The sequence below is a fragment of the Arachis stenosperma genome, chromosome 3 (genome assembly GCF_014773155.1).
Source record: "Arachis stenosperma cultivar V10309 chromosome 3, arast.V10309.gnm1.PFL2, whole genome shotgun sequence".
In the NCBI taxonomy this organism is placed as follows: domain Eukaryota; kingdom Viridiplantae; phylum Streptophyta; class Magnoliopsida; order Fabales; family Fabaceae; genus Arachis; species Arachis stenosperma.
The window spans coordinates 16,917,580-16,931,658 of record NC_080379.1 but is presented as its reverse complement, the minus strand read 5'-3'; the positions used below and the strand labels follow the sequence as shown (position 1 = coordinate 16,931,658).

General features: G+C 37.9%; 1 protein-coding gene and 1 long non-coding RNA gene across 3 annotated transcripts; both read left to right on the top strand.

Moving 5' to 3' along the window:
- On the top strand, positions 1-2,801 carry LOC130968108 (70 kDa peptidyl-prolyl isomerase-like). Of its 2 annotated transcripts, XM_057893192.1 has the most exons (3): positions 1-1,680; positions 1,776-1,804; positions 2,523-2,801. In XM_057893192.1, exons 1-3 carry the CDS (start codon positions 1,458-1,460, stop codon positions 2,541-2,543), a joined length of 273 nt encoding a protein of 90 aa, XP_057749175.1. In that variant the 5' UTR covers positions 1-1,457; the 3' UTR covers positions 2,544-2,801. The 2 variants fall into 2 exon arrangements, 1 of the variants encoding a protein (XP_057749175.1); XR_009081515.1 differs by lacking the exon at positions 1,776-1,804 and having other exon boundaries at positions 2,513-2,801.
- A 547-nt stretch (positions 2,802-3,348) lies between these two features.
- On the top strand, positions 3,349-4,494 carry LOC130970293 (uncharacterized). The gene is made up of 2 exons (XR_009082036.1): positions 3,349-3,680; positions 3,946-4,494. It is a non-coding gene; the product is annotated as an uncharacterized LOC130970293 (long non-coding RNA).
- Positions 4,495-14,079: the final 9,585 nt, after the last annotated feature.

The following is a 14,079-nucleotide window of genomic DNA, read 5'->3' as shown; positions in this document are numbered from 1 at the left end:
TAACACTTCTAATAACCTAATAACAAAACCCCTAACCCTAAGTGACACCCACTCACGTAGCACCTTCCTCAGTCTCTCCCTCAATCCCTAACCCCTATTCTCAGAATCTCCATTCTCCTCCATAGCGCCTCCCTCCCTCAATCTATAGAGTCGTAGACCGTGGCATGTCCCTTCCTCTCTCCTCCATCCACGACGCCCTTCTCCTGCCCCGCCATCCTTCTCACGCAATCCGCAGCGGTGGTGCATTCTACATCGCCAAGTCGCGAGTCCCTACCACGGCGCTCTTCTCCGTTGCCAAGAAGACCGCGCCATCACCAAGCACCTTTTCGTCGTTGTCAACAAACAGCCCTCTCCATCGCCAAGAACCCCACAAAGTTGGTAGCTGAGAACAGCATCCACGACCTCTTGATTCTCGAAGCTTCCGATCGAATCGGCGGCAGGATCCGGCAAGAAAGTAAAGGATGAGAGAATCATGAAGCCGGTGATGAAGTCCAAGATATAAATATCTACCTCTTTCACTTTCTTCCTTTTTTGTTTGCTTCGATTTTTATTTTTTATTTTTTTTGGTGACTTGCTTCGATTGGATTTGTTCTCAGTTACATTCTTTTCTTGAGTGAACATCAAATTCATTTTTGAAATAATAATAATAAAGATCCATTACCCAAAAATCGGCTTATACCTACAACCTCGGGATCAGAATCAGCAGGATACAATAACTTTCCCTCAAATCTCTCCACACTCAAACTACTAAATCCCCAAATGACAGACCACCAACAAAAGACCACGTCAAAACCAGTAACAGAAATACGAATAACGGCCTGAAAGTAATTCAATATATACAAGTGACTCATTTAGTCATAGGTACGCAATTTATTCCACTCTAATTTGAATACTCCCACATAATTACTTACCTGAGTGTTGGAGTCCCTTTGCAGGTACCAAACACCACCTTTCCAAGAAGAAGACGACGTTCCTCCTTCCTGCTTCAACAAAAAGAAGTTCAAGCATAAACAGAATGAGCTATACCTCGGATATCTCTCTTACGCCGGAACAAATAATAATAGTATTGTGTTAATGAAATTTACTTAGCATTGTTGTTTGGTTTATTTATTTAGGAAAAACTACCATTTGTACCCATAAATTTTGCGAACACTGACAAAAATACCCATCAAACAAGAAAACTAACGTTGTACCCATGAAAGCTTTGGAATTTGGAAGAGTGACTGCTTAATTGGTTTATGAACTGATTTAGCTGTTAGAAATGCATGATTGTCTGATGGATTTTGTATTGTTTTGATTGTTAATTTGAAATCAACTTTGTGTAGCTGATACTAAAGTGCACCAAATAGATGCACATTTATGAGATGCACCTCTAGTCATCATTTAATATATTTCTAAGTGACACTTTTAAATATGCAGGACAAGTAATTAAAAGATGGGATGAAGGTATTAGAAACATGAATAAAGGTGAAAATGGTCTTTTCACCATCCCACTTGAACTAGCTTATGCTGAATCCGGTTCTCCTCCAACAATTCCGTCCAAAGCAACTCTTCAATTTGATGTTCAGCTGTTGTCTTGGACTAGTGTGAAGGACATATGTAAGGATGGTGGCTTGTTTAAGAAGATACTTGTTGAGGGAGAGAAATGGGAGAACCCTAAAGATCCTAATGAAGTTCTAAGTATGAATTTTTATTAATTCTTTTTATTTTCTGAATTCTTTGTATCAATTTATTTTTCTCCTAACAAGATATTTTGTTCTTTTCTCATTCAAAAGTTGTTGAGATTTCTATCAGAGATTCACAGGTAATTACAGAACTAAACTTTGGTCATTATTGTGTTTCAGAATTCAAATTTCACAATTTGACATCTTTTTAATTGTATAATTGAAAATTCACATTTCAATTTGATAAATGAACCCTTAATTATATGTATCCTTAATTGTACTTATCTGTTTTATGCTTGGTTATTAGTTTCTACGTTTATGCTTGCCTTCTCTAGCAATCCAAATTTTGCTGCTGACATTTTTGGTTGAATAAAATATGGCATTGTCTTCTATTCAACAACATTAACATTTCCATTCAGTTTAAATCTTGTTGGAAGTTTATTTACTGTAATAATGAAATTACAAGCTCCAATAATTTTTGGTTGGCCACTTAGATTTTGTGAATTTCGTTTAACGCAGAGTTTTTGTCGATGATCAATGTAGCATTAATCACATTAGTAGATCAATGTAGTATTAATCTCATTAATCTTCAATGATTTTCCTATTTTTGATGTGGATTTGGTGGTTTGCTTTGAATATTGCGTGAGATTTGGTGATATGTAACGGTGATGAAAAGTTCTTCCATCTAATTTGTTTTTAATTTAAATGTTCCATCTAATTTTAGGAGTTAAATGCATATATGGCAGCTAAGTTTGAATATTCTTCCAGAGTGAAAAGTTCCATTCCTTAATTGAAGTATTTCTTTTTCTATTTTGTGGTTATTAGACACTAATATTTATGTCTTTTAGTTTCATTCAGATATATAGCTGGAGACCATAGAAAAATGAAGTAAAGACTATTTATTTACAACAAAGGTTGCAACGCTAATATGGATAAAATGAGGCAAAGACTACTTGCTGAAAAGTCCGGATGTTGTTTAAGAATTAGATTAGTTTCTTTCTAATATAGAATTGTAACTTTTTAAATATTTATTTTAGAAGTTGAATTTATTTTTTTTAAACGTTTTATTCATATTTAATGATGTACATAATTTTTATAAATCAATGGAAGATTAATGTTTTAGTATTTTTTTTAAAAGTTAACTTTTAATATTTCTATTTTTTTTTTATTTGAAAACGATTAGGCCACGCTTTTAAAGTATGGTTGTATGTCTATTTTTTGCCACACTTTAAAAGCGTGGTTATATGTCCATTTTTAAGCGTAGCTAGAGTATTTATATGGCTACACTTTTAAGCGTGACGATTTGTAAAAGCGTGGTGATAGGTCACCAAAAACGTGGCAAAAATTAAAACGTGGTGATATGTCACCAAAAGTATTGCAATAGAGCAATTGGCACCTTTGCAGATGTGATACTTTCAAAAATGTACTGGTAGTTAAAAAAGTGTGGCAAAAAGTTATTGCGACGCTTTTTTATCTTTTCGCCACGCTTTAAAAACTAGGTAATAGAGCTATTTTCTTGTAGTGATCATTATAAAATGTTTTATAAGTTGTATTTGTGTAATTATTTATTTGCTATCATGTTAATAACAAATTTAAAAAATAATTATATTTATAAATTTTATTTTAATATAAATACTATTATGTAATAGAAATACTTTTAGCCTCTAAGATTGCTTATATACATTTATGCATCCTGTAAGACATAAATGCTAAGACTAATTAATGAAATGAACAAGGTTGCCTTCAAAGATTTATTTATTTATGCAGCAGAATTTAATTACCAAAACTCTGTTTAGTTTTTTGTATATTTGACTATTCGCGAGTATAGTTAACACAGGAACAAAAGAATCATACAAGTTACAAAGACAAGTTTTATCTATGTACAACTGAGTGAAATTCTTAGATTTCAACAGTCCTCATCGTCAGGTCATCATCATCATCATCATCTTTGTCCCAATCCAATGAGAAAGCGGTGGCGGATTTCATCAACTCTGTTAGTCCAGTGAGATCCTCCAGGTACGTGGGATGATTAATTGCTTGGAGTATGAACTCCATTCCTTTGTTTCGATTTTTCTATAAAACCTGATGAATGGTTTACATTTTTATAGAACAAAGGGATTAAGAAAATACATACACATTCATCTTAGAGATATCTAAAAGGATCATAAAAAAATTAGTTTACATTTCAGCTCCAATAGGGTTATGCTTATGCATGTATCAGAATAAATTACAAGAAAAAAGAAATAAAGACTATAATTTTGATGTTGCCCTTTTGTTAAAGGGAGTAAATTTGGTAAGGAAAAGCATGGTAGTTGGTAGAGAATCAAGAAAAGGGGAAGAACCAATGATGGGTAATGGAGAATCATCAACGCCGAGCTTGTTGAGCTTCAAGGAAGAGAATCTGTGCCAGAAGCCTTCATCGACGGAACTTTGCATCGGAGCGAATTGAAGCAAAGCTCCTTCCTTTTTCGACATGGATCTGTTCAATTGTGGTTTGACTTTTGCTTCTTTCTAAACGGAATGCGAAGATGAAGATGATCTGGGTTGTGGTTGAGTTCGCATTCTTCATGGGGTTCTTCAGTCAACAACCTTTGTGTTCATCAAAGGAGCTTGTTCATTCAGTGTTTTTTTCGGTTTGGATTCTTCTTCTTCAACTATCAAACGGGCCGAATTGGATCTGCTTGATATGGCCTTTAGTGCTTTTCTGGCCCGATTTAATAACTTGACCCATAATACAGTTCGGCCGGAATTAAAAACATTTTTTTTAAACAAAAAAAAAATTTAACCTAACCTACATTGTATGCAGCAGCTCGTTGTCCCTTAAATGGAGTTCAGATCCGTGACAGATTATCTTTGTTAAGTCGGACTGAGAGATATTATTACAAAAAAAATTTTAACCAACTTTGATTGGTTGAGTAGTTTTGTTAACTTATCTAATTAAATAAGTATTGAAAATTCAAATCTACCAACACACTATGTCCCTTAACCATTTTGTTTAGGTTCGATTCTTCCTAAAAAATAGGGGTGAACACGGATCGGATATGACCAAATTTTCGATCCGATCCGTACTAAAATAATCGGATCGGATCCAATATCCACAGTTTTTTTTAACTTGGATCCGATCCGCACATTTGCGGATCGGATATATCCGCAAAACGCAAAAATATCTTTAAAAGCTTATTTTTATTAAAAAAATATTAATAAAATTTATTTTTCTATTCTTTTAAATATGTTTACTCTTAAAATAAATTTAAACATATTTTTCTTAAATAATAAATTAAAATAATACCATCTATATGACAATTATTAGTCGAAATAAAACATAAACAAAATATTTACTTATTTATTTCTTTATTTTTGCGAAACACGGATATGCGAATACTTATACAAAATTCGTAATCCAATCTGATCCAATAGCCTTGCAGATCGGATCCATATCCGCAATTTTTTGATTGAATTCGGATAAACACCGTAGATACGCAGATCGAATCCGATCCATATGAACACTACTAGAAAATGGAAATGAAACTTGCTTGTTTAAAAGAGTTGCTCATTTTGTATCTCTACAGAATTCAAGATATTAGTCATTAGACTTTTAATATGATATATATTTTAGTACAAACTAACAAAAAATTAAATTTATATGTAACAATTAATTAATCAAATTTTGAACGAAACACCGGATGAATTAATTTTGACTTCACAAGCTGAGAAATACCATAAAAAAAATTTTCCATAGATAAATTATGAAAGGAGTTTGATATGGCCGTCATCAATACGAGTTATAAACTCGGCATCTCACGCTATAATTCGGCTTTTATGAGCTATAACTCGGCCAGTAAATATTTCCGTCATAACCGACGTCCAAACGGATAACAATCAGTTACGGTTATCAAATCATTTTAAACCCGACGTTAATGCTTGGAACATAACGGACGAGAAACCTATCATATAAAAGCAAGGTGAAATATTTTCTTAGAGATAGCTCGAACAATACACTATACTGACTTAAACTTCAGAGTGCTTTTGCAGGTACACTCCCCCTCTCTCCATTGCTCACGCTCTCAAAGCACATCGGAAAGATAAGCTCGGAATCAGGGATTGGACGTTCAGCCTCCACAGTGATAGCTCGGCAGTCATCCATCATCAAAGGCCGATCTATTTCGCAGGCAAGAACAATTGGCGCCTACCGTGGGGCACGAAAAACTAGATCTTTTTCTTCGTAGTCCCATCACCTTCACTCGCATCCATGGCTGATGTACCACCTCCTTCCCCATCCGAACTACTTCGGATGGTAACCGAGCTACAACAAGCTAATCAGCGTATGGCTGAGGAGAATCAAAGAATGGCTGCCCAAATCACCGAGCTGAACAATGCTCGGATAGAAAATAACAACACTCATCACCAACAACCGGAAGACAACGAACATCATTCCGACCCCTCCCATGTCTCGGAGACCATCCGAGTTGAGGGAGCCCAGCCTGAAGACGAGGATGAAGAGCCCGATGAATCCGTGGGACCATTCACGCCAAAAGTGATGAACTTCGAACTACCACGAAGATTCACCCTACCACTGACTCTCACACCTTATGATGGCCTCGGAGATCCGAAAAAGTTTCTCAAAAAATTTCGATCAATAATGATCGTTAACAGTGCATCAGATATTGTTTTATATTGTTGTTTTTCGAATTATTTAGACGGTTCTGCACTTGATTGGCTTTGTGCTTTGCTTGCAGGTTCTATCTCACGATTTTAACAGCTAGCCAAGCTATTTGAAGACCACTTTGCTTGATCTGCAATTTATCTGCATGACTCAGATTACCTGAATACAATCAAGTAGGAACAAAATGAGAGTTTGAAGGACTACATGACTCGCTTCATGAAAGTCGCTATCATCATATCCGACCTCCACCTTGAAGTCCACCTGCACGCTATCAAAAGCGGACTTCGACCTAGAAAGTTCCAAGAAACCATCGCGGTAGCCAAGTCGAAGACCTTTGCTGAGTTCCGTGAGAAAGCTAAAGGACAAATTGATATCGAAGAGCTTAGACAAGCTTGGAAGTCTGACAAAACATATTACAGAGATGAAGATAAAGCACCAAACAGTAAAAATAGCTTTAAGCTAACCCCTCGATTTGATTCTTATACGCAGTTCAACACTAAGTGAAAGGACATAATCAAAGAGATCCTGAATTCAAAACTGATCAAGCCACCAAGGAAGCCCGGTACCTATCAAGATACTAAGAACGTAGACAAGTCTAAATATTGCGCTTTTCACCAGAAGTACGGCCACACTACTAACGACTGTGTAGTGGCAAAAGATCTCTTGGAACGGCTAGCTCGGCAAGGCCACCTTGACAAGTACATCGGAGGTCATATCCAACGACGTCCAACACCTTCCACACCCAATGAGTCGACCGAACAACAACACCGAGGAAAAGAAAAGGCATCCTCAAGCCAATATGAAAAGCCCGAGGTATAATTAATTGTATTTCAGGGGGATACACCAGTAAGGAAGAGATCGTTCCGGCTATATGCTCGGTAAATGGACCACAGCGTGAAGCTCAACACACGACACAACTCCCAAAAGTGACATTTACGCACGCAGACTTCGATTCCAGCATACAAAACCTAGATGACCCCGTGGTTATCACTCTTCAATTGGGAGATCTGTTAGTAAGGAAAGTACTTCTAGATCTAGGCAGCAGCGCCGACGTTATGTTCTATTCAATATTCCAAAAAATGAAGCTGAGTGACAACATCCTCCAGACAACAGGAGGATACCTTGTCGGTTTCTCGGGTGAGCGAGTTCCGGTATTAAAGTCAGTGTGGTTAAAAACCACACTGGGTGAGCATCATCTTTCAAAAACATGTGATATTCAATATTTAGTAGTAGACTGCTTCAGTCCATATAATCTTATACTTGGTCGACCTTTCTTAAACAAGTTTGGCGCAATCGTATCTATAGTTCACCTGTGTGTTAAGTTTCCTCTGCAGGACGATCAGGTTATAACAATTCATGGAGATCATAAAGAGGCACACCAATGTTACAACATCAGCATGAAACTCCCGGATCATTCAAAACCACAAGTCAACAATGTCCACCTTGCCATTAACAGCTCGGCATTAGCCAACCTAGATCCAAGAGCCGACTTCCTTGAGCGGCCTACACCATCTGGAGAATTACAAAAAGTATATTTTAATACTGACCCTAACAAATTTACTTATGTAGGTACGTCAATAAGCATGGGAGAACTGCATGCAATAACCACCTTTCTACAAGAGCAAGCCGACCTCTTTGCATGGACGCCTTCTGACATGCCTGGCATCGACCTACAAATCATCAGCCACAAATTGGCTGTACACCCATCCACACGACCAGTGCAGCAGAAGAAACGAAAGCTCGGCGATGAAAAGAGAAGAGCGTCATTAGAAGAAACTCAAAAGCTGATTAATGCAGAATTCATTAAAGAAATCAGATTTACTACCTGGCTGGCCAACGTGATAATGGTATGGAAACAAAACGGTAAGTGGCGCATGTGCATCAACTTTATTGACTTAAACAAGGTATGCCCGAAGGATTCCTATCCTTTACCATCCATAGACTCTTTGGTAGATAACGCTTCCGGTTATGCTACCTTAAGTTTTATGGATGCCTATTCGGGTTATAATCAAATCCTTATGCACCCTTCTGATAAAAATAAAACGGCATTTATATCCGAATTTGGTAACTACTGTTATAAAGTTATGCCCTTTGGGCTAAAGAATGCAAGAGCAACTTACCAGCGTTTTATGGACAAAGTCTTTGCCAAACAAATCGGTAGGAATATAGAGGTGTATGTCGATGACATGGTCGCCAAGACAAAAATCGGCAAAATCCATATCGACGACTTAAGAGAAATCTTCGGCCAAATACGCCACTACAACATGCGTCTAAACCCGAAGAAGTGCACCTTCGCTGTTCAAGGTGGTAATTTCTTAGGTTTTTTATTAACTGTAAGACCCAGAACTTTTGAAAAGTCTTATTATGATTAAGTCTTAAATCATATAGTTATTTATAGCCTTAATTTCAGAAATTATTTTATTAAAGATAATTAAGGCAAGTTTTGATTTATTGAATTTGAGATAAGTTATGATTATTATCCAATTTTATAATTACTGGATTATTTTCTATATTTAGATTATAAATTTGATAGTTAGGAAATAATAAGGATTTTATATGATTTGGATTAGATAAGTAATATTTTAAATATTAATACTCCTATTTTGGAAAATAGAGAAATTAACTATATTATTTCTAGATTTTTGGATGTGGACATTTTATTGAAAATACTTTGTAAAAATGAGAAGCAAATAGTATTTTCTATATACAATTAGTGTTGGATTTAATTTGGGTTAAAATTACTATATTATCCCTATTTTTGAGTGAAATTACTAAAATGCCCCAACCCTAATTTTTGAAAATGAAACCCTAACCCTGAAAACCCTAACCCGACCCGTTTCACCCACAACCCAGCAGCTGTGCAGCCCAACCCCTTTCCTCACTGCCTTCTCTGCGCAGCCACAACACACACACACGGTTTTCTTCCTCTCTTTCCATGAAAAGAGAATAAACAGAAGCAGAAAAAATAAGATTGAGGGAGAGGGAAGAAGGGTTCGCCGGCGTGGAGGGGGAAGGGTGTTCACCGCGCCGCCAATCGTCCTCACCGCACCTCACCACGAGCTGCGTTCCACAGCCTCCGTTGCACCGCTGACGCGTCGAGGAAGAAGGCCGCCCAGTCACACCGAATAGGAGAGGCAGAGAGAGAGAGCTGAGGCGAACTGGGAGTCTGACCACCGCGCCCAGCTGCTGTTCGTGTTGCCGGCGTCGCCTCCATTGGAACCGCCGCGCCCAAACACGCCGCCGCTGTGCTCCTTGCCGCAGCGCCGCTGCTGTTGCTCATCTTCTGAAGATGCAGCACCGCCACTGCTGGGGGGTCTGCCACCGGTCCGATCTGAGGGAGAGGAGATGCGATCGGAAGAGCCGGCAGGGAGCTATTGCCGCTGCTGTCAGCTCCTGGGTGCCATTCAAGCCGCCGCTCCTACCGCCCAAAACTTCGCTGCCGTCGCCGGAGAATTCTGCTGGTAAGGGTTTCAAATTTGTGGTTTCGGTCATTTTGAGTTTCGAAAAGGTTTTGATGCTGCGCGATTTTTATAGATGACCCACCGGAGCTTCTGACCGCCGCCGGAGCTGTTGTCGGGCCGGTTCGAAATTGCAGCTGTTCCGTTTTGTTAATTCGGTGAGTATATCTGTTTTCGAAGACTCGGCGTTAGTGTTCTGTTCTGCACAATAAAGTATTTATGATGTTAATAGTTTTAGGAGTTAGAATCTGGTTTGTTTATGCCGCTTGTAGCTGTTTCTGCTTTCGAGGGAGCAAGCAGAGCCGAGGTTCTGATTGCCGGTGAATGCGGGCTGAGCAAAAAGGAATCAGTTAACAAGCTTGGGTTATAGTTTCAATTTGTCGAGGTAGGGGCGCTTTCCAAACACTATGTTTTATGTATTGGAATTATTATATATGGATACTGATGTGAGATATTGTGTATTTGGTGATTGTATCTGCCTTATGTATTATTTGATTGACTCGAATGATTATGGATGTTGATTTGGCTGAATTGTTGTGCGGCTTGTGAAATGTAATATTTTGAAGTTGATTCTTTAAAGATTTGAAATCTGAGTTTAATCCACTGAGGATTGATTTGGTTTGAGTTAATTGTTTTGATGATTTGAAAAGTCGAATGCACTTTTGAATTCAGCCTGGTTTACTTTAATTGACTTGGTTTTGGACAAATGATTTATTGCTGAACCGATTCTTTAAAGCTTTGGAAATGAGTTAAATCGGTTGATATTGAGTTGATTTTGGAATGGTTTCCTTAAGATATGCCACTGAGGCATTTAGCTTGCTTTTGAATTAATTTCTGGTTTTGAGCTGTTGAAAAGGAATGAGGAATGGTATAGTTGGGACCCGAACCGGGTGGCAAAAGTCCAAGTTTTAGGGGAGATGCTGCCGAAATTTCTATAAAACCCGAGTCTTTATTGAAATGTTGTTTGGAAAAATGATGAGTTAAAGACTTCTACTCTTTTATTTGAATTATCAAGAAAAGGATGATTCATGCTTTTGAAATGAATTATTAAAGAGGAAATTGTGATTTAGTCTTGCTTCTTAAGAAAGGCATTGTATCTCTTTCAGGAGAAAGTTATTTTGATGAAACTTATGTTTTAAAGCTGTTTTAAATGTGACAAGGGCAACACCTTTGAATTTGACTTGAGGGTTCCAATTAGAGGAGTTTTAATGACTTTGAAAGAACCTGAATGTCTATTGACAAGTTTCATTTTGAAATGTTTTGAGAAACGTTTTAAGTACTCTTTGAATTTTGAATTTTTGTAAGACTAAAACAATTTTGAACAGTTGAAACATCCTAGAATTTATCATGGGGGTTGAAGTTAGTTTTGCCTAAGTAAAGGAAACGGATTTGAAAGAAGTGAATGATTACGTGACTCGGTTTGGCTTAGATCCTATTTTATTACTCAAATCAGAAAGCTAAGGTTTTAATGATTTTAAATGAATTTGGCGGAATGAGTTATGTTATTCTCCCCTAAAGACTTGGGACTCTGCCGGAAAACTTTTGGTTATAAAATCCCATTGTTGGATGGGTGATTTTGAATACTTTGGAAAGAGAATGCCGAGAGTGGCTTTGTTTTAAAAAGGGAACTCACTTTGAGTAAGTTTGGCTTATGAGCCTGAGATGATTTGAGAAACGAGATGTTTAAAGCCAAGGCTGAAACAAGTTGAAATTTGATTTCAAAGTGAAATAGCTTGAGAAAAATGAAATTATGGCTTAAATGCCGGTTTTATGAATTTGATGATGTTGAATGGTGGAAGTGCTGTTTTGTTATGGGCCGGAATGGCTGTGTATGATTACGAATATTGGCTGGTTTTGGATTGAACCGTGAGCCAGAATGGCTGTGTATGATATTGATTTATGGCTGATTGCCGAATGAATTATGGGCCATATGGCTGACTATGAATTACGAATTTAAGCCAGATGGCTGAGATGGATGTTGATCCATGGCTGGGACTGAATGAATATATGCTTGAGATACCTGGGTAGTAGCAAGGGTTGTGGTTCGTCCCACTTGCTCCAGGTCAGAGACTGTGATGCCTGGGTAGTAGCGATAGTAGTGGTGATTCCACTTGCTCCAGGTTGAGCAGGTAGTAGCAATGGGGTTGTAGCTCAAACCTACTTGCTCCGCGATGGGTGTTTCTGTCCATGGTTAGCTACCAGGATGTGTCGGATTGGCTATATAACCGACAGATGATATCATCAGCCACTAGGGACAGGCATGCATCATATGCATCTATGTGACATTGTTTGGGTGTGCATATTGTACTTGGTTTGCCTTTGTGATTAACTGCTAATTGTTCTACTTGCTGTAACTGTTTGTTTGTGCTTGAACTCCCTATCTATGTTTGCAACTGGGACTCTGTTGGATTGTGGTGATTTGATTGATGGTTGGATTGCTTGGGCCTAGGGCCGTGGTTGGAATGAGATGAACCGATGGTTGATTTCGGTTTTGTGTTTTTGGGTTGGAATAAAATATGAAAGGCTATTTTGGTTCAATTTAGATAAACCTTTTTGAAAGGCTTTGATGTTTTGAGAATTGAACGGTTCCTCTTTTAGAAAAGATTTCCGACTTTATTTTTATTGAAAACCGTTGTTTTTGAAAAGAGGCATAAGACGGTTATTAATCACTGGTGCGGTTATCTTCACGTATCCTATTACAGTAATTCCCAAAAACCCTCTACTGAGAACCCTTTCGAGGATGATGTTCTCACCCCCTATATTTTTCCCCTTTCAAGATAAGGACGCAGAAGTCACGAAGAGTTTATTTAGTTGTTGTTGAAATGTTCTGTATGCCTTAGATTATTATTTATTGTACCCTCGCCTTTATCTTGATATATTTTGTAGGAGGGATAGGGATTGTATTGGTTAATGTTTGTAATATTATTTTTATATATGTATGTATATATATGGATGTACTCTTTATCAGTTTTTGTAAGTTGTATGATATCTATGGATGTATGTTATCGAATGAAGTATCTTGAGAACGATATTGTGGTAAAAAGTTTTAAACAGGCTCATATTTTAGTAATAAATAGTATAAGTGTCGTCGTAATGTCCGAGCTATCAGAGTCGCGCAGCCGGAAGCGTGAGCTTTGGTAGTTAGGGTGTTACATTAACAAGCAGGGGCATAGAGGCGAATCCTAATAAATGCAGAGTAGTTATAGAAATGACAAGCCTACAACAATAAAAGAAGTCCAATGCCTCACAGGAAGACTTGCCGCACTATCCAGATTTGTCTCATGTTTAGCTTCAAAATCTATTCCCTTTTTTCAAACAACAAAAAATAAAAACAAATTTTAGTGGAATGACGATTGTGAGAGAGCTTTTACTGAACTAAAAACAACTCTCTCACAACTGCCGATTTTACAAAAACCCTTACAAGGGGAGGATTTATTCCTGTATTTATCAGTTACTGATTAGGCGATAAGCTCTGCTCTTGTTACAAAAAGGGACATAACTCAACATCCAGTGTACTTCGTCAGTAAAACTCTCCAACACGCCGAACTCAACTATCTGAGGATAGAAAAGCTGGCTTTAGCATTAATATTATCAGCAAGAAGACTCCGACCTTATTTCCAGAGCCATGTCATCCATGTCAGGACCAATCACCCGTTACGCCAAGTACTACACAAACCAGAAATTGCAGGCAGACTTATTAAGTGGTCAATCGAATTGTTCGAGTTCGACATCAGGTTCCAATCAAGAGGACCGATTAAGTCACAATTTTTGGCCGACTTTATTGCCGAGCTTACGATGCCTTCAGAGGAGGACCATACAAAACAATGGACTTTATACGTAGATGGCTCATCAAACAATGAAGGCTGTGGTGCGGGTATCCGTCTTGAGGCCGATGATGGCTACATTCTTGAACACTCCTTCCACCTATTCAAAACATAAAAGTTCTACAAAACAGAACATTACGAAACGGCACTAAACATTCTCCGCTTCATCTTCAACCATTTTTCCATCCCGGAGGATCTTCCCAGGAACCATTCCAGACAAGTCAGCTTCTAGTGCAAGGAACTTCGCCTGTAAAGACGCTCTCTCAAACCCCTCAACAAACGAGTCCAAAATTTCATCACCTTTTTTTTTCTCCATTTCTTTAAGCTGAGCAGTTACCCCAATTAGCCGAGTTTCTGTGCTCGCCAAATCAGCTTCCTTTTTCTTTAAATCCTCAACATCCTTAGCATAGTTATCTTTTGCTTCCTTTCAACTGCTTCTTAGTATCAGTCAACTTATTCTGAAGCTCGGC